This window comes from Branchiostoma floridae, chromosome 5 (genome assembly GCF_000003815.2).
Source record: "Branchiostoma floridae strain S238N-H82 chromosome 5, Bfl_VNyyK, whole genome shotgun sequence".
In the NCBI taxonomy this organism is placed as follows: Eukaryota; Metazoa; Chordata; class Leptocardii; order Amphioxiformes; family Branchiostomatidae; genus Branchiostoma; species Branchiostoma floridae.
In genome coordinates, this window is record NC_049983.1 from 26,131,784 (window position 1) to 26,152,215 (window position 20,432).

General features: G+C 40.5%; 1 protein-coding gene across 19 annotated transcripts in view; it reads left to right on the forward strand.

The window, feature by feature from the left end:
- Positions 1 to 20,432, forward strand: part of LOC118415233 (calcium-dependent secretion activator 1-like) — a 131,843-nt gene that overhangs the window by 90,798 nt on the left and 20,613 nt on the right. For 13 of the 19 annotated variants that reach the window (XM_035819649.1, XM_035819645.1, XM_035819650.1 and 10 more), the window contains 8 exons: positions 2,365 to 2,473; positions 4,179 to 4,327; positions 4,489 to 4,561; positions 10,873 to 11,009; positions 12,043 to 12,230; positions 17,113 to 17,214; positions 17,600 to 17,663; positions 18,083 to 18,206. In XM_035819649.1, coding sequence (XP_035675542.1) covers positions 2,365 to 2,473; positions 4,179 to 4,327; positions 4,489 to 4,561; positions 10,873 to 11,009; positions 12,043 to 12,230; positions 17,113 to 17,214; positions 17,600 to 17,663; positions 18,083 to 18,206 — 946 coding nt within the window. The remainder of the gene's footprint in view (positions 1 to 2,364; positions 2,474 to 4,178; positions 4,328 to 4,488; positions 4,562 to 10,872; positions 11,010 to 12,042; positions 12,231 to 17,112; positions 17,215 to 17,599; positions 17,664 to 18,082; positions 18,207 to 20,432) is intronic. The other 6 variants (XM_035819648.1, XM_035819655.1, XM_035819656.1 and 3 more) reach the window with 1 other exon arrangement.

Below are 20,432 nucleotides of genomic sequence, written 5' to 3' on the forward strand. Positions count from 1 at the left end.
CAGAAAAAAATGACTCAAAGTGGTACTCGAACACTTGATGCAGTGCATTAACTTAGGTGGATTGCCCTTTGATTAATGGACCATGCCACAATCAAGGTTTATATTTTATAGACAAACCCTATTGTAAACTTTTTGCAGGAATGAAACAGTCTCAAAGGTGCAATTAGTGCTTGTCAGCCATCTTCACATTCATCTTAGGGCCCCAGAGTTGTCTTAAACATTTGCTTTATGGACCCTGATGCCCAAATTATCCCAGAAAAAAGACACAAAGTGGCACTTAAATGTGCTCTTTGCCCCAGTGGAATATCTGGTGGTAAGTCATCATAAACGTCTTTAAGTCCCAGGATTGTCTTCAAATTTCCTTCATGAACTTTTCTTCTCACCTGAACTCAGAAAGACTCAAAAGGAAGATTATCTTGAGGTCCCTGAATTGTCTTCAAATTTCCTTCTTAGGATCCCAGATGTGTTTCAGGAGCTTTTATAATGGACCATGACGTTGTTATCATTGATAAATGAGACTTGGTGGAATTAGTGGTCAAAAGTGTTGATGGAAACATTGTGTTTTTTTTTTCATCTGGAAGATCATCTTGAGGTTCCTGAATTGTCTTAAAATTTCCTTTATGAAGATTCCTTCTCAACTGAACTGAAAGACTCAAAGCAATACTCAAAACATGTTCTAGGCCTCTGAAGGAGTACTTAGTGCTCATCTTAAGGCTCAAGAACCATCCAAGGATCCCGGTTTTTCTTAATGGACCCTGACTTTGTTATGATCTTAGACTCAAAATGTTACTGAAACATGTCAGAGGCCTGATGAAAACATAAAACACTTTATCTGCATCTCAAAGGTAGTCTTTAAGCCCCAGTATTGTCTTCAAATCTTTTTGATGAGAATTCTTTCTCACCTGAGCTGAGAGACTCAAATTGGGTCCCAGCAGACCACAAAGGAGTATTCAGTGCAGCTCTTTATTTTAATCTCAAAAACCATTAAAAAAAACTTGAGTTAATTGAGCCTGACTTTGTTGTTGCCTCAGTGGAAGATTCAATATGGTACTGTAATGTACTTGTCCTCAAACTAGTATTTCTCGTTTTCTTTGTTTCTTAAAAATCTTCTTAAAGTCACAGAATCTTCTTCAAATTTTGCTCATGGATAAAAAATGTTGTAGTCACCCAAGAAGACTGCTTTTCCAACATGTTGCAGGCCCCAAAGGGACATAAGTTACTTTCCATGCATCTCAAAAACATCTTGAAGCCTAAGATTTGTCTTTAGGTTTTACTCAATGACATGGAACAAGGTTTTGCAATCCCCTGAGTAGACTCAAAATAGCTTTCAGATATGATACATGGCTGACAGGAACATGATATGCTTCTATACATCTCAAAGATCATCTTGAATCTTCAGCTTTTGCTGATGACTAAAGGCACTGTTTGCACCTCAAACAGAGATCTCAAAGTCTCAGAACAAATTTTGCTCATGGACCAAAGACCTAGTGGCAATCACCAAAGAAGACTTAAAATGGTCCTAAAACATGTTGTAAGCCCTGAAGGCACATTAATTGTTTGAATGGCTTTTTCTGTTTTCATCTCAAAAATCATCTCAGAGTCTCAAAATCGTGTTCAAATTTGGCTCATAGACTTCGTTATCACTCAAGTCTCAAAGTGGTGCTCAGATGTTGATCTGACAGAAGACGTTGCGTGTCTAATCCCCCATAATCTCTCCACCCTGTGCAGGGAGGCGTCTAATCCCCCGCCTCTCACCCCTACCCTTTGCAGGGATTAAGGGATGTAAGTCTGGGTAGATAAGCTCTACCCAGGCAGATACACGTGGCAGACAGCCTTCAGTCGGGAAGATGAAAGGGCTTCTTGTGACGGGGGGTTTTCCTGCCAAAGTTTAGGATCTGTGGGAAGTGATAGAGGTAAAGTAGGATTGTCGCAGTGTTCTAGCCAGCCTGAAATTTCCTCCTGGATTGCGAATGGAAATCATGTCTAAGATGCGACAATCTGGGGGGTCCAGGGTATACTCCCTGGGAAAATTCTGCAATCTGGACCCTCTACAGTAGTAATAGAAAACACATATTAAAAGCGTTGTGATTTTGCAGTATGAGGTCAACACAAAAGTAAAACCGCTGCAAATGTTAAAAGACTTTCAGTGGTTTGCCTTCTTGTCCCTGGTGCTGAAAGTCTGGAGTTTGATGTTTGAGTTTAAGTTTGAGTTTAAGGACTAATGAAGTACCTTGCTGTCTATGCAGCACAGATGTTAAAACTGGATTAATAGTATACATAACATATTCACATCTTCCTACCCTACTATCCAATATTATGTCAAAACTAGACTGATGAACATGTTATATTTCCCCACCCGACCAGGTGAGCCAGTACACCTTTGCAATGTGCAGCTATCGCGAGAAGAGGGCAGACCCCAGCGAGATGATGCAGCTGGATGGATACACAGTGGACTATACAGAACCTGTGCATGGTGTGTTATATGTTTATGATATCATATGTATGTGTATGTACAGAACCTGTGCTTGGTGTGTTATACTATACATTACAGAACTTGTGCATGGTGTGTGGTCTACTGTTTAACTATAGAAATCCTGCGACTGTTCATGACATAATTTGTCCTTGGTGCTGAAAGTTTTGTAGTGGTTCAATAAAATCCCATTTTTTTTTTAAAACACAGATGCAAGAGTTCTTATTTGTTTCACTTTGATGAAACTTTTTTGCATTTGTACTGTGTGGAGAACATCATGTTTTTAACCCTTGTCCTGCTGGCAATTTTTTACCCATATACCCTCCCTGTGCTGGGCATTTTTGACTCTCTTCAAAGTATGGGAAATGCTTTTACTTTGCTATTTTTTAGTTGCTTTGCATTTAAGTAACCCTATAATGTTATACATCAATAGAAAGCTGAGAGTCTCTACTTTTAAGTAATGTCTTGAAAGTTTTACCCTGAGTCATAAAAATGATATGCAAGGTAATAAATCAATAAAACAAGTTATTTTCATAAACTTTTGTATTAATAATACCTGAATTTCATAAATAATCTTAGTATCAACACTACAACATTCCTATGACATATTGACAACATCAGAGCCACACATGCAGCAAAAAAAAATTACCTAGGTATCACTACAGGTGAGTTTATGGCTAGGTATTGTCCTGGGTACTGAAAAGGCTGTTCAATAGGATAATGTAACATATCATCAGCTCCATCTGTTACTAATTATTTGCCACATCAAGGTACTTAATGACCTCCACAAAAGTAACCAAGGTCGAATTTACAGCTTAACAGACTGTCCTAATTCGTTTCCTGTTGCGTGGGGGGTAATTTTCCATAAAAATGGTAAAGTTCACGTGCATATCTTCTTTCCTCATGTTCGGCAGCATTTCTTCACCATTCTTGCCCAAAATTGGATGTTCTGCTTCAGAATCAGTGGGGAAAGGCTCCTTATGCACTTGTTACTAAGTTAACTTCGACATTTTAGCGACTAAACTAAGAATTTATGCCCTAAAACACAAAAAAAACATGAAAAAACATATCTGCAGACGACAGTTGGCCATCTTGGCTCATTAACATAATTTATGCCCGCAAAGAGCTCTGGGATTGATTGCGCAACCAGGATATTGACCCTTGACCCCATTCATGCAGCCCCCATCTCCTTCCCAGCTGTTCCTGGTTACCATACAGAAGCCACAAAGGTTCCTGTGGGGAATACCCCCAACCCTTTAAATAACCGGACCCGCACACAGGCACAGCATGTGCATCCGGTTATATAACCCGGGCCCGCAGGACAAGGGTTAAATTCTTCACAACAGAGAAGTCTTCTTGATACAGTAGTGAAGAAAAGAAAAGCAATCACTTGCAGTGTTTCACTTCCAGTGTTTGCTTTTGCTGTGAAGACTTTTAAAACCTGACAGAGTAGTGGATGCTACCTGAACTGTCTGACTGTTTTCAAAAAGATATCCAGTTTGTTGAGTAATAGTCCTCTTGCATATCTTATCACCTGGATGTCTAACATTCGTTGAAGAAGCAAGCTGTACTTCGCTCTTTTATTATGTAGTAATACTTAAAGTTCACTACAAAAGAAGACTCAAGGAGCCACTGATATGTCTTGGGTTAGATTTATAAAAGTGATATGCTTTGCAGTAATAGTAAAACACTTTTTTTACCTCCACAGATTTGGAAGGGGGTAGGCACTTCTTCAACGCGGTGCGGGAGGGCGACAGCGTGCTGTTTGCCAGCGAGGAGGAGTCAGATCGGATGATTTGGGTCCAGGCCATGTACCGAGCCACCGGCCAGTCCCACAAGCCAGTTCCCCCCACTCAGGTAGGTTTCCGAATGAAAGCTCATATGTGTTGGTAAATTCCATAGTTGAAAAAAGTTTAAACTTTCTTCCAACACAACAGAAAGACTCACCATAAATTTACCTAATACAAAGAATAAATAAACCAAATAAATAAATATTGTTATTTCTCTTTCCTTCCCAGGTCCAGAAGCTGTCCAATGGCCAGCTCTCCCGTATTCAGGGAGGTGGGTTGGACGGGCACATTTCACTCTTCTGTAAGCAGCCTCCATTTTTACCTCTATGTGTGCGTACGTCCCACGCTGGATGTCCTACACGTGTTTGGCTGTGTTTTATTCGCTTCCGACCAACCTTGCAGGTTTGCAGAGGGGAAGTCACTCCTGCCCTAGACTCTACTGTAGATGGCATGTTTTACTCTTCGTGGGAGGTGCTCCACTGGGCTTAATAAATAAATAAACTGTTACACACAGTTTCAGAATAGGAGCTGTGTGAGATATCAATTATACTGAAATCTGAACAGTTTTCCTTCATTGAAAATACCAGTAGGGGATTGAAAAATTGATGATTTAATTCAGATGCATGTGACATGTCAGTTATACTGGAATCTGAACAGTTTTCAAACAGCTTGAATGAAAAGAAGTAACAGTAGGGGATTTAAAAGATTTATGATTTGAATTTGATATCCTTCATATGAGTGCTGTTTCTGTCTCTTTATAAATACAACCAAAAGTTTTGCAGCATTCTTCATATTGTTGGAAACTACTGACTTAAAAAATCTTGCATTTGACCCTTTGAGAATGCAGTGACTGTTACAGATATATCTTCGATTGTATATTTGAAGCAGTGTTAATCTCCATGTTTGAAAGCCTAGTGGAGCACCTCTTCATAAGAGGGTTGAGAGCATGGCTTTCTCCAAACTTTGTCATTTTCCCTGTACCTACTGCATGGAGTGTTTGCTTTGGGAGAAGAGCTCACACACACGAGCCGATAGAGCATGACATTTGGTAGTCTTCCTTCCTAGTAGGTTTGGCTTCTCTAGAAATTGAATCTAACTCTATACTAGCTGAATGCTAGCACACTATCCAGATAGAATGGAAACAAAATGTTATTATAAGTCTCTGTGCACGACACATCTAAGTATGCGTAGCATTGCTTGCGTTGCACGAAACTTGCAAAACCTACATGCATGGTTCCAGGCTTGGTTCTCACCCGAGTACTACTGAATGCATTCACCCTTAAGGTTTCAAGCTAACACAAACGTTTGCTGTTCCCTCTATGTTCCCCTCTGCGAATGTGCAAGGTCCTCTATTTCTCGTTCATCTGGCAAAGTTTTCAAACTGAAAGCCTTTCTCATTGCAAGCTGGCAAGACCTGCTACAAGAAGGTTTTTGCTATCTTACATGTTGTAACAAATGGAGAGTGCTTTTCTAATAGTGTTAATGTTAGCATTTGTGATACATTATTAGGACTGATGTAGAAGACTTTTAGCGTTGAAATCTTTGCCTGTGCCTTCGACCACTTTTCAGTGTTGCGGGTTCTGTGAGTATGTCTTGTATTGTCCGTCTTGCACGTGTGGTGGATATACCTGTCTGCACAGGTGAATAAGACTTACAAGTAATATTTGTTTACTGTGTATTTGGAAAGAAGCTGGATGCCTTTGACAATTTTACACATTTTTGTTCAAGGTTTTCATTGTCTAATAAAACAAACTTGACAGAATATTTTTTTTTGTCCTGGAGGCATGTCAAATTTTGGCAGGGAGTACTTAGGATTCTTCCAAAAGAATCAAGTAAAATGAAAATTTGGCAGTTTGGGCTAATTTACTGCTGTCATAAGACATATCAAATTTGGCACAACATTTATCTTCTTTACTTTAACTCTTCTCCTTCCTTGCTGCCTTACCCCATAAACAATAAGAATTTGGAATAAATGTGTATTATGGAAGTACAATGTATCTGTCCATAGAGAGGTGCTTCCAGAATACAAACAGCATATTCATGGTTGAAATATCTAAACAGAAATATCATATAAAAGTTAGGCTTCCACACTGTGCAGACAGCGTTTCCACAGGTTTTGAGCATGTTGGCATCAGTAGTGATATTTTGCTCACTGCACGCTTCTGTTTTTCAGTGTCCGTAGATAAATCTAACCCTATAGTGTACATATTAGACAAACTAAAGGTTACACCGATGTAATTACTAAGTCTTGTTCTTGTTTCCAAAATCTTTGATTGGTCCAGTGGTGACATTTTTTTCAACTACAATCATGTTTCTTTGTACTCTTCAGATACGAAGAGTACAAAGTGCAAGACCAATATAATTACAATGGTGTGGCCTCATATAGCATTGCTATTTTTTTAAGGATAGTCTAGAAATAGCAAAATCTTTTTGCTGCAAAGAGTTGAAGTTCCCTTGCCAAACTGGTCTGTAGTGTGGCTTTAAGGCCGCATTATACGCTCCTCAACAGAGCATTTTCAGCCTTAACCGCACACTAAGTTGTTTCCCACTGGACATTGCATTAATGCAGAGTTAAGGCCGGGCCCATTAATCATCACTCATCATCTGGGTCTTTCCCTGAGTGCAGGAGAGGCCAGTACCCCACCCCTGACAGCTAGCTAGTGGGGGTGGTCACGCCACATTATGCCTCAGGAGTACTTATCTTGCCACCCTTCCAAAACACATGTGCCTGAAACAGGATCTGTTTCCAGGACATTTCTCCAGGTCCTACTTCTACTTCTACTTCTCTTCAAAGACAATGAAACTATGTGATTTAGGCAAAATAACCTTCTAGTAGGCCAGAATTAATGGCACAATGAGGGAGGGAGGTTGTGTTCTACAATTACCTGCCATCAGACTGTGCCAAGAAAAAATCTAGGAAGAATGCCATGAACATTTTTGCTGTTTTCAAGAAGTGACTGCCATGTCTTAACATAACTTTGAATTTGAACTAAGAAATGAGTCAGACACAAAACCCTGATAAGTTAACAAAATGTTTCTCATGAAGTTACATGTATGAGGGCCATCTAAAATGTATCATTGGGTAGAGAGTTTGTGGATGTTTCCCTGGGACTCCATCAGGGGATTGCCTATCAGTGCACTGGTCACTAAAAGGTCAACCATATTTCCTTTCACCTCATGTCCTGCTGTGACACAAGCTGCCCTGCAAATGTGGAGAAAAGCAAAAGCAAGTCTCTTTGAGAACAAAATCAAGTCAGACCAAATGAAACAGTGATTCATACTATCATTATGTACTTACACTCACATGTAAGCTTGTCTTTAGACTTATAAAATGTACATCTATTTTAACCACTAAATTATATAAAAAGTTAGCACTTGAAAAAAGACAAAAACATTGTCTGGCTGGGCATTAAAGAAAGAGGGTCTGCATGGGGGGTCCCGACAACGATTTACGCTGAATTCAGAACAGACAGATAGGGACCTGTATCAGGTGACCTATTAGACCATGTCAGGTGGTCTGTCAGGGTACTCCACTTGTAAGCTCCTCCAATAAGGACTTGGTTATGTCTCAAGTTCACTTTTATATGGATTGGTCTGTTATGAATAGGTAACTTTATATTCAACTTAAGAAAAAGACAGCTTACTAGTATACAAGTTGAAAACTGAAGAAGAGAAAAACAAGGCTGTGTCAAAGGGGTACATGATGCTTGGCCCCTTGCCTTGCATGCAGTGCGTGGATAATTGATATGCTACACAAAGTTAGCCCCACAGATAAGGCCAGAAGACCTTCTGCCCAGCTGCAGCCAGGCTCTTCTCCTAGAGTGATTGATTACCAGGAACTACATGCACATAGGCCTTTCACTGGCTGTTGTGTCCCAAGTAGCGATAGCTCCTTACTGAAGTTCTTCTAAAACAAACACTGAAAGCTCTTAGGCTTGGCTTTAGGTAGGAACTAGTCCCATCTCTTCCAAAAGTCAAAACTAGAGTCTCTCTTGCTGTTGTTCAGATACTGGACATAGATGGAGGGGTCTGTGGGCCATTGTCAATGTCAGTATAAAAAAACAGAGTTGTGGGAATTGTAAGTCCTACTCAATGTGACAGTTAAGTAAACTAAAGAGGACTCATTTCAACAATAGTTTTAGTAGTCTAAGTAAATGAAGGACTATTGATCAATAGAGCACTTCAACATACATTGTATGCCTGTTTGCAGCTCTCAGGAATTGTCTTATAGAAGATGCAATTGTGTCTTCCCTACACTTGCAATGTAAGATTTCAGAAAGCACATGCAAAATGGAACCACAACTAATATTAGTAATATTGAAGACAAAAAACTTCTCCACTCATTGCAATTCATAGAAGCACCAGGAATGATCAGCTAAGTATACAGACATTACCTCCTGTAGTGGAGTAGTATCCTGTGTTTGTTTAAGTTAGTTCTGCCAGATGAGCCATGTAATTAGGGAATTAGGAAGATCCTCAAGTCCAGACACCAATGGTGACAGATGTGGGTCAGTGTAGCTATCTGTGTCAATGATGCTTGTTTCTTTTTTCTGTATTCTACATACCTAGTCAAACCTTGCCATACCTGTACCTAATAGCTGTATATAGAAAGCCCATGTACAGGCTGCATGAAATCCCCTTCTAGGTACCTAGCCTCCCCTGCTCTGTTACTTGTACATAGCCTGGCCTGGCCTGGCCCAGAATCTTGGAGGGTGACATCATGTGACATACCTAGGGCTGAGTCATGTGACTGGCCTAGTACAGCCACTAGCATATATGTCTGAACTATAGTCAATCTAAGAAGAAGTGTGCTGGACAAAGGCAACTGTTTGCCCTCTTTACACTCAGTAGTGAAATCTACTTTAGAAGTAAGTGGGCTGAAACCAAATAGATTTTCCTGAATTTCCAGTTAGGGGTTAACAGTAGTTACAATTATAGTGGTTCCTGGGGCACAATAGTGGTTCCTGTCTGAGGAAACCATTGAAAGTAATGAATTAATTATAATTTATCTGACACTAAACACTATCAAGCTAGTCTATACTGTATACACATGTAGTTAAAATCCCTGACATGCATGTTTGCTTCGACAATTCAAAGAGGTATAACAATAAACATTTTTTTCATCTTGTAACCCACGTTGAACTATCAACCATAATGTAAACAAACCCATGCCAGCTGCAGGCTTGCACTCCATTTCAAACCTGCAGACTCCCTGGGGTTTCTAAGAGGACCATGGTAGTAAGTTGTTCCTAAGACCAAATTTGCCAAGCATTACTACAAGGAAAACATACATTACATGTAAACAAGTGCATGATTACTGCAAACTACTTTCCTTTCTCCCAATCCCATTGTCAGAGACCCTGGGCCTTTGTAGTCACTATCTAGTTTCCAACAGGAAAACAATGCTAAGGTGGCTGGGGATTAACCCATGTACCACTTGTTAATATAAGGGTCAACTGTGACTAATAGCTGTGGCAGAGAGCATTAATGCTCTTGTAATGCTCACTAATTGGCTCAAGACTCTGCCTGGCTGACAGTTGAGGGAGGGGTACATGGACAGCTATAATAGGCGCGAAATCACCATGTTAAAGTGCCTTATGCTGGCCTTAATGCTGGTATAATGTTTCTGGCCTTAAAGCGGCATTCCAGACCAGTTTGGCAAGGGTAGTTAGGAGATTGCAATTCATTGAACAACATTTAGTACAGCATGTCTGATGCCATGCTTTTGATAGACATACAGATGTACAAATGTAGCACAGTATTTTTGCTATGTAGAGGAGAGATACATTGTATGTACATTTATTGATGTATAACTTTTGTTCATCGGTAATCTATCTATACATGTTTACTGTCCTACTACATGTAGGAAATTATTCAATACTCACAAAAGGGAAAGAATTGGTAAAAAATCAGAGTGTATTGTTACATCACTTGTGTGTTGTAATGCTAGTTCACCTTTATCCGCGGGGTAACCTATATCCGTTGTTTGGCAAAACAATGTATTAAGGCACATCAGTTTGACAGGTGGTAGTTTCAAAGTCAAACTGCAATGTACTGAAAATATTGAAATTTAAACCATTGTCCGCCAACGTGATATCCCCAAATACCCTGTTTTTAAAAGCAACGGATATAGGTTACCCAACAGATAAAGGTCAACTAGCGTTACAAGGAATATTGAATCTTTGTGTTGTGACAGGTTGATAGATTCTAGATGCCTGACCTTGAATAAGATGACATTAGGTCACACCAATCTGTTCCATTGGCTCTCAGATATTTTGAACTAAATATTTATATAAGGAAGAAATGTGTCCTGTATTGTGTGTTTTTATTTTGTTTATGTACATGAGGAGAAGACCTCGATAAGCAGGGTCTGCTTTCTGTGTCATCCTCTTTAAAGAAATGTGAATAAAAAATAAAATTAAAAAAAAGGAAAAAATGAAAAGAAGTGGCAGTTTTGCATAATGACCAATTCAAAGACAAGATCTTCCAAGATCTTCAGTTCAGCATTACTCTTTTGAAATTCAAGAACCAACGAACAAAATTGGTGTGGCCTTACACAAGCATTTACTGACCATTGTCCACGTAACCCCCTCCCCACCCCCTGACCGCTAGACGCGGACCGTGCGCGGAAACACGGCATGGACGAGTTTATCCAGGCGGACCCCTGCAAGTTCGACCACCAGGACCTGTTCGAGATGGTGCAGAGGCTCACGCTGGACCATAGATTGAACGACTCCTACTCATGCTTGGTACTGTTGTTTCTATATTTTTTACCTTTGGTAGCGTTTAAAGTGTGTGTGTGTGTGTGTGTGTATGTGTGTGTGTGTGTGTGTGTGTATGTTTGTGTGTGTGTGTGTGTGTGTGTGTGTGTGTGTGTGCGCAAGTTAACCAGGACCTGTTCGAGATGGTGCAGAGGCTCACGCTGGACCACAGATTGAACGACTCCTACTCATGCTTGGTACTGTTGTTTCTATATTTTTTACCTTTGGTAGCATTTAAGTGTGTGTGTGTGTGTGTGTATGTGTGTGTGTGTATGTTTGTGTGTTTGTGTGTGTGTGTGTGTGTGTGCGCGCAAGTTAACCAGGACCTGTTCGAGATGGTGCAGAGGCTCACACTGGACCACAGATTGAACGACTCCTACTCATGCTTGGTACTGTTAACAGTTGTTTCTATATTTGTTATCATTGCGGCTTGTGCCCTTAATCATTCAATTTGAAATGTCGCCTCTCTGAGACGTACACATGTAAACAAACATTGAGTAATAATGTCATTATTTTTGAAAGAGCTGCTGCTGTAGTTTTATTCCATTATCAAATGCAGAAACAAGGACCAACTGTCAGTTTATCTCAGGACAGATGGTCATACTAGCACTGAACTGCTGTTTATTTGTTTGTTTGTTTTGAGATGGTTCATCCCCAGAAAGGTTTTTTGTACTAGACAAGACAAGCTATGTGCTTCTATTCATTTGTTTGTGAGGGTTGGTTCAAGCAAGGACAGGTTTTCAAAGTAGACAAGTTGCCAGTGTCTACTAGTTTGTTTAATTGTTAGGAGTAGGTTGGTTTAGCCCAGGATAGGTTTTTGTGCTTGGCGAGTACTGTGCGCGGTACGGGCTGCTAGGCTGACAATGTTTACTAGTTTGTTTATTTGTTTAGGGTTGATTTAGCCCAGGACAGGTTTTTGTGCTAGATGAGTACTGCGTGCAGTACGGAGTGCGAGGCTGACAATGTTTACTTGTTGGTTTGTTTACTAGTTTGTTTACTAGACGCTTGTTTGCTTGTTTAGGGTTGGTTCAGCCCAGGACAGGTTTTCGTGCTAGACGAGTACTGTGCGCGGTACGGGGTTCGAGGCTGCCACCGCCACCTCTGCTACCTGAACGACCTCCTGGGGAGGGCGGAGAACGGCACCATGATCGACCCCACCCTCATGCACTACAGCTTCGCCTTCTGTGCGTCGCATGTGCATGGCAACAGGTGGGTGCATTTTGTTTTAAAAAATAAAAAAAAAGTTTTCTAAAATTTTCTTGTCCTAAAAGGCAAGTACACACAAAAAATTTACTTGGCGGGGCGCAAACCAATTTTTCACTTGCCCCAAATCCAAATGTTACTTTGATATGCATTTTCACGTCAAGCAATGGAATTCTTATTATTGCCTCTATTTTTTTTATGCTGATCAATGCTTGATGTCATGACTGTAAAAAGTAACAGGTATATCAAAATATCACTTAATAGAAAAATCTTACTTGCCCTATTGGATGAGTGTGATAGGACAAGCACTTGCCCGTTCAGCATTTTCACTTGCCCTGGACAATAGGACTAGTGGACTTGTCCAACCCTGCATCATCTGTTGCCCAGGTGAATGTTTCTTCCAGTTCTTACTTGCAGTGCTGTAGTCTTACTACAATACTGACATGATGACCAGTCTACATCCTTGATGAAAGCTCCTTGCCCTGACTAAATTCACTCTGAAATCATGTGTAAGGTTAATAGACTTTCCCCTTGGAGTTCTCATTCTGATATCCTGATCTTTCTAAATCCAACAAAGAACCAACAAATAAACTTAGTTTGGCGCAAGCAATACTTTTGCAAATTTTGTGGTGATGCTCATTTTTCAATGTCTTGGTTTTGAAAACATCTAAAGGTTTGAAGTACATTGTAATTCCTTTCAACTCAAACTAAACAGCCATCTCCAAGCTTCACCTTAAATCGAACCATTACTCAACCTGTACTCATAACCATTACCAAACCATATCTGTGTTTAGCGACACCTGTCCTGCAGTACAATGTAAACCAGTCAGAATTGCCCTGAAGAAGGTGACAGACAGTCACTTAATCCTTGGTGAGAATAAAGCATTCAATTCGGTTGTGTAAAAAATAGTCTTTACGCAGAACCATTACTCACCGCTCATTTTTACACATTTTGTAACAGATTCCTGACATTTCTAGAAAGATCGCTAGCATAGAAATTTGTGCTTGGAGACCATCATGGAAATCCCAAACAACTTTGCCGCTCTCTCCAACCTTCCCCTTAAACTGACCCTTTACTCACTGCACAAATTTTTGCACATTTTGTACCAGATTACCAACGTGTCAAAGATTGATTGCTAGCACATTTAGGTGATGTTTACTGTACAATGTCTGTGCTTTGAGACCATCATGGCAATCCCAAACAGTCATTTCTGCTATCCCCAAAGCTTGCCTATCAGTCATGATCACCGCAGTTTCCAAACATTTTGTAATAGATTCCTATTTTTCTAAAAAGACTGCCTACTAGTATGTATTAAGGTATTTTGTCCCTATAACTCCCCCTTCAAACCAGCATGGTTCACGGTTAGGATATCTGTGGATTTGAGATTGTAAGAGTGTTCCTGGTTGAGTTGTAGGTGGTGGAAAATGGCAGAGGAGTTAGTAGCCATTAGAGCTATAGATCTGCAATGTCACTGACTGCTAGTAGTATTAAGGTATTGGTGTTGTTTCTGTGCTTTGTAACCACCAAGGAACAAGAACTCAAGGCATTATCCTCAACTCTAATTAAAAGGCCATTTTCGCCTGCTGCTCGAGGCTTCCCCAAAACTGTGCCATGTCTCATTGCAAGTAGTATTAAGGTATCTGTATTATTTCTGTACTTTGGAACCATCAGGGAACAAGATCCTTCTTAAGTCTAACCAAACAGCTATTTGGGCCTGCTAAACTGTGCCATAACTCGCTGCTAATACAAAGTTAACGTAATGTTAGTATTACGGTATCTGTGCCGTTTCTCGGCTTTGTAACCATCAAGGAACAAGAAAGCAATCCTCAAGTCTTACCAAATGGCTATTTCTATCTGCTCAAAGATTACCCTAAACTGTGCCATAATTCACTGCTAGTAGTATTAAAGTACTATCTGTATCATTTCTGTTCTTTGGAACCATCAAGGAACAAGAATCCTTCTCAAGTCTAACCAAACAGCTATTTCGGCCCGCTAAACTATGTGATAACTCGCTACTAATACAAATGTAACTTAGTATTACTGTATCTGTGCCGTTTATGTGCTTTGTAACCATCAGGGAACAAGAAAGCAATCCTCAAATCCAACCAAACGACCATTTCCGTCTCCTCGAAGCTTTCCCTAAACTGTGCCATATCTCACTGCTTGTAGTATTTAGGTATTTGTATTATTCCCTGTTCTTTGTAACCATCAAGGAACAAAAAGACATTATCCTCAAGTCTAACCAAACGGTAATTTCCGTCTCCTCGAAGCTTCCCCTAAACTGTGCCATAACTCACTGCTTGTAATACATGTATCTGCATTGTTTCTGTACTTGAAACCATCAAGGAACAAGAGGGCATCATCCTCAAGTCTAACCAAACGACCATTTCCGTCTCCTCGAGGCTTCCCCTAACCTGTGCCATAATTCACTGCCCTCCAGTGACAGAGGCACTTTGTGCGCACAACTGACGCGTCATCTTTCACGGCAACACCAGATTGCCTTTTCTCAAACAGCCTTATTTGTCAACCAGCCCGAGATAAGCCAGAAGACTGCCTCATTGCTCACTCTACAAGCCTCACTGCAGAGGCCAAACCAGGTCATTTTGATGTCTCTTATAGTATTCATTGTATTATATAGTTGATTAGACACTACTTTTATGTATCGCACTATCTACTACTAGGACGCCAAGCTACCTCCTATTTAAAGTACATTCAACAGCTCCTAGGAGATTACAGTGACCAGATCACCGCAAAGCAAATTAGTCATCTAGCTGCCGACAGAAGGTCTTGGAAGAAAATTACAGTCGCCTGCGTCGCAGCCGACCAATGATGATGATGACTATCTACTTGAGACTTGGGCATGATTTTGCAAAAAAATAAAAAATTAGCTGCTCTCTCTCACACTACATGCTGAAGTCACCCGTATGTCTTTATTAAGGTTCTCCATCACAAAATGGCAGGGAGACAATACAAGTGATTATCTAGCCTCCGTTGCAGTCTTCAAATGGGGCTGGTTTTTATTATTATTATTTTTTTGGGGGGGGGGGGGCGCTAGTTCACGATTTTCAAAGTTGGCTAGGTTCTCTTATGCCAGGAAAGGGAGTTTGCTGAGGGAGAGAGTTTGCGTGGAAAGGACTTTGCCCGTTCCTGGCATAAGAGACTCTTGCCAATGCTGAAAATGGTGAACCAGTCTCCTAAAATAAAATCCAGTCCCGCTCGAAGACTGCAATGGAGGCTAGTGAATATTCACTTCTGCTAGATGTCTGTCTCCCTGCAGAATGGATTCGTAATGAAAATTACTTGACTAGAACAAAATCCTTGCACCCAAAGTTTTATAGAGATAATACATGTACAGTAAGGCTTTCTTAATGTCCGCTTGCTAAAATTTTTGCATAAAATTTCCAGGAACCAGCAAATTACATTGTCCTGGCCCCATACAGGTTTGTTATCTTGAGAAAAAGACAAGCTTGCTTCATCCCTCAAACCTATGGCCTCTGACACCAATGACAGACGGTTCATACATGGTTGATTATTTGCATTCCCTTATCTATATTTTTTTTTGATACAATGATTTTGCGATCATGGTCACAACAAGGCTGTATCACAAATTACACATCTGCAGTCAGTATGATGGTTCCCACAGATGAAGAGGTCCTGTGATAACAAACTGCCACAAACAAAGATTTATAGTAGTCACCATTTACACATGTAATAAGCTAAGGGCACAACCTGCTGTATGTGCAATTTTTCCGTAAATTTTTTGGGAGGCCATGTCCGCCACTTATTTCTGAAAACGTTCAGGCTGTACAGGGCAGGCGCGTCATCCGTACTGGCACGTACGGGGGGCAAATCCGCAACCCAATGGCACACAAAATTTTGCCTACACGTAAAGTTTTACGGCGTGTCTGCATGCTCCAAAATCTGTCCTATGAATTTGTACGGAGGCAGTACTTACCACTTACGGATCCCAAAAGATTTGTCAACGTTTTGGCACGTAGACAGCATGTATTCGCACATATGGCGAGTTGTGCCCTTAGCTAAAGTCTGCTTCAAGAACAGTTTTGAGATACGTACATGTTGTACCTAGCCTAGGTACCATCCGGAAAGTAGTTCGCTCCGGCGTTCATTATATACTATATACAGTCGCTTCTAGCTCTGACGTTCATTATACACTATATACAGTCGCTTCTCTGTGCTTCCGTCTGGGAACGCAGACCATCTTAACGTCTGGAATCGTCCAAATTTTGGAAGCAGGTGCTGATTGGTCCCTACACATGAGCGAATATGGAATGGATTCAAGCGCTCGTTCAAACAGACGTTCCAACACTGGACAAGCCCTCCGCCCGCTTGTGGGACCTGTTGTCATCGAACAAGCGCTCTAGAACCTATTCCTAGATTCGCTCATTAACTGAAGTTACCGCCAAACGGTTTGAATGCGCACATCTCCTGACGGATAGCAGAAGCGAACGTAGAAGCAAACTACTATCCGGATGGTACCCAGGCTACATGTATGTTGTACCCGCTTGTTTGGTTGTTCGTTAATGGCACCAGCCGTAGGCAATAGCTGGTATGGGAAATCTTACTAACCCTGTTTGACAAATTGCTTAATAACTACTTGTTACAAACAATGGATGGTCTCTGTGGGGATCCTTAATATCATGGGCGAAGAAGAGATTAAATTAAGAGATGAAACAACCCATTGATATCCCAAAATGTGTCACAAAGTGATCTATTAGAACAAAAATGTTCTTGAAATACTTTTCAATATTGTATGAATTTTGAACCAGTTACTTACTTGTTACTTGAGGACAATGTTTATAGCATGTCAAATGTGTCAAGTGAAGATTTCTTCATGTCCAAACTTGACGCTATGTTGCTGTCTTGCAGACCGGACGGTATCGGCACAGTAACTTACGATGAGAGAGACATTTTTGAGGATATCAAGGAAAGGCTGAGGTGCTTCTTAGAGAATCAAATTTCAAACTTCAGGTAAGGCAAATTTCTTACATATTTTAAAGATTCTTATAATGTTACCTAAAAGAGATTTACCTGTACCCAGTTGATATTTTGTTGTTACTCCTCAGCTTTTGCTATACAATGTACTGAGCAGATTATTACTCCCTCTTGCTTGGTTTCTAACTAAGAAACTATTTCTTGAACAGATGGTGACTCTTAAGAATATCTAGAAATTCAAGTCTTAATTTCTTGTTTGAATGCTTTCAACTTTCTAGCAATATTATTTTTCTGAAGAGCACACTAAACCGTAGGTCCTTCTGTGTATACAACAGTAAGGTTTCATCTAGTATTTTATGTCACAAGAGAGAAACAAAAGAAACAAATGTTGATGGTGTTGAGTTCCTTTCTTCCTCCCCAGGTACTGTTTCCCATTTGGAAGACCAGAAGGCGCATTGAAAGCCACGTTGTCTCTGTTGGAGAGGGTAAGGGATTGTCATATTCCTCTTATAAGATGATTCATATTTTTGAAGATTGATTCATGGTTACTTCTAGGCACTATATAAAGATAAAAACAGCTTTAGCTTTTAATTTAATACGAAGTTAGAATATGAATAGAATAAAGCCATGAATATCTGTTTGAAAGAAGAAAACTGTGGGTATTTTCTTTAATTTTAAACACCCATTTTTGAAAATGTGTAGGCCCTGTACATCGTAGTGTTCATTATAACTAAAGCCTTGTTTTCAAACATACAAAAAAGTCTTTAATTTTTCTATAGTAAATTAAGCAGTTCTTCTTTACATGATATCAGTCAATGGCAAATAGATCAGTAACTGGATAAAAATTCAGACAGCAACCACTATCATCTTCTGTCCTATGACCTTGTGCCCCCCTCCCCCCCAGGTGATGATGAAGGACATAGCCACTCCTGTTCCGCCGGACGAGGTCCGAGCTGTCATCAAGTCCTGCATGGAGAAGGCCGCCCTCATCAACTACACCCGCATCTCCGAATACGCTCGCATCGAAGGTTCCTAACATGCACGCTAACTCTAATGTGTCGTGGCTTTCACTATTGTGCCCCTTTTCCGAATTGTTGTGACCTTTCAGTGACCTGATAATGCCCCTTCATTGTTCAGACCTTGTCTCACCACTGTAATGTTTGTGGTTTTCTCTATGATAATGCCCCATGCCCCATAAGTTTGACCGTTTACTGACCATGTAATGCCCCTTCATTGTTTTGATGCCCCATTGTTTTTGACTGACCTTATGGTCCCCCCCCCTCCCATCACTTGAACTTGACTCCCATATTTAGCCCCTTTATCAGAATTGCCGGCCATTGTTTTAGAAACAAAGCAGAGCTTGCAAGTGAACTCATACTGTGGAAGCCAGCACACGGGTATACACATGCAGGGCGACCTCGACTAACCTACATAGACCAGCTTGCCCGTGATGTGGGGCTTTGGGTCGAAGACCTAAAGAACGCTATGGGGGACAGAGACGTCTGGAAGGAGAGGGTGGACTTGGTCTGGGCAAGCAGCCCGCGATGATGATGATGATGATCAGTTTTTACTTGGCTAACCCTATGTTCCGCCTCCCTAACTTTTCCCCAAGATGCACCCAGAACTAAACTATCCATCTAACATGAGTGGTCCTTATCCTGGCCTATTTACTACACGAATGTACAGTAATTTGTTTTGTGACGGTGCACTTGGCACGGTGCACTTGGCACCCTTCTGAGCTGAGCTTCAATCATGTACAATACATACAACTGAGTTTTTTTTTCAATTGATGTGCTTTGCATCGGAGCATCGCATTACGCTCTTGAGCTGTCTCCAAATGTCAATGTCTTGGCCAAAATCTCTCCCGGAAAAGCATTTCCTCAACAAAGTATGGTTGCAAGTCGCATCTGGCGAACTTTGTATTTTGAACACTGTTGTATGATACCCAGTCTTATCCTATGGTTCCCAGAAATTGCATGTCACACAGCTGAGCTTCTAAGATTGCTTGAACTTTCTAAGTGTATATGTCAACGTGTTACCAAAAATATCTCCCGGAAAAGTCAGCTGCACCAAACAAAATATGGTTGCGCCATGCAACTGAGTAGTTTGAACTCTGTTATATTATACCCAGTCTTACCATATGGTTCCTAGAAAATGCATGCGGCACAGTTGAGATTCTAATATTACTTCAAGCCCTTGAGCCGTCTCCAAATGTCAATGTGTTACCAAAAATATCTCCCTGAAAAAGCGGTTCCTTCAAGCCAGGTGTGCTGTAGCTGGCTGATAAGCGCCCAGTCCTTAAGGTGTCAGAGTTTGAGTCTTGGCCTTGAAATATTCCGGGAAATGCTTTAGGAAACGTAAGTGGTTCCAGGAAAATGGGTTGATGGAGGAGACATGATGCAGGGATGGTTTGTAGAGTTTAAGGTCAATGTTTAAAAAAGATGTTGGGATCCTCAGGCCTTCAGAATCAGAGTATGGATTTTTCCATCAAGTGTCATTTTGTACAGAGTTGGAGCATACACAAAGTTTGTCCTACAGTATTTCTCGTCATATGTAGTATCAATCATCACCCACTCTTTTTTAGCATCAGGAGTTTTCTTGCTTTTTCATTGTGATGAGAAACATGTCCAGCAAGTCTTTACTGATGGCATTTCTGTAGAAACGGTGGAAGGATACCCTTAGTTGTTTGGATATTGGGTCATTGTTTGAGTTCGAGTTTGCCCTTTAGCTCATTGTTGATGGTAGATATGGCCATAAATGGTAGATATGGCCTGTCTTAATTTGCTCTCCCCTTCCCTTCTCAACTTGCATCAAGGCTTGGCTCAAATATGAAACAAAAGCTAAATATTTGCCACATTCTAAAATACAATTACCCATTTTTTTTAAAAATTCGCAGCAGGTAGTTGACTTTCATTTGTACATTTGTATATTTGTGAATGTATGGTATTCTTTCCTTATCCCCTATGCATGACATTTTTGTGCATGTACATGATGGAATGTTGTAATATATGTGTATGTCATTGTGTATGTGTCTTCCCTGTGCTGTGTATGTGCATGAACAATTTGTATACACTGACAAAAGGAACAGAAAAGGTTGCGAATATGCTAAGAAAATGACCCCAGAAAGATTCATCAATTTACATGCTCATGCTAGCTTACCTTTATTTGCTGGTATTAAGAGATATCAAGTCGATGGACGGTAGTTTCAAACATTATTTCCAATACAGACATGATTGTATATGTTCAAATATTGT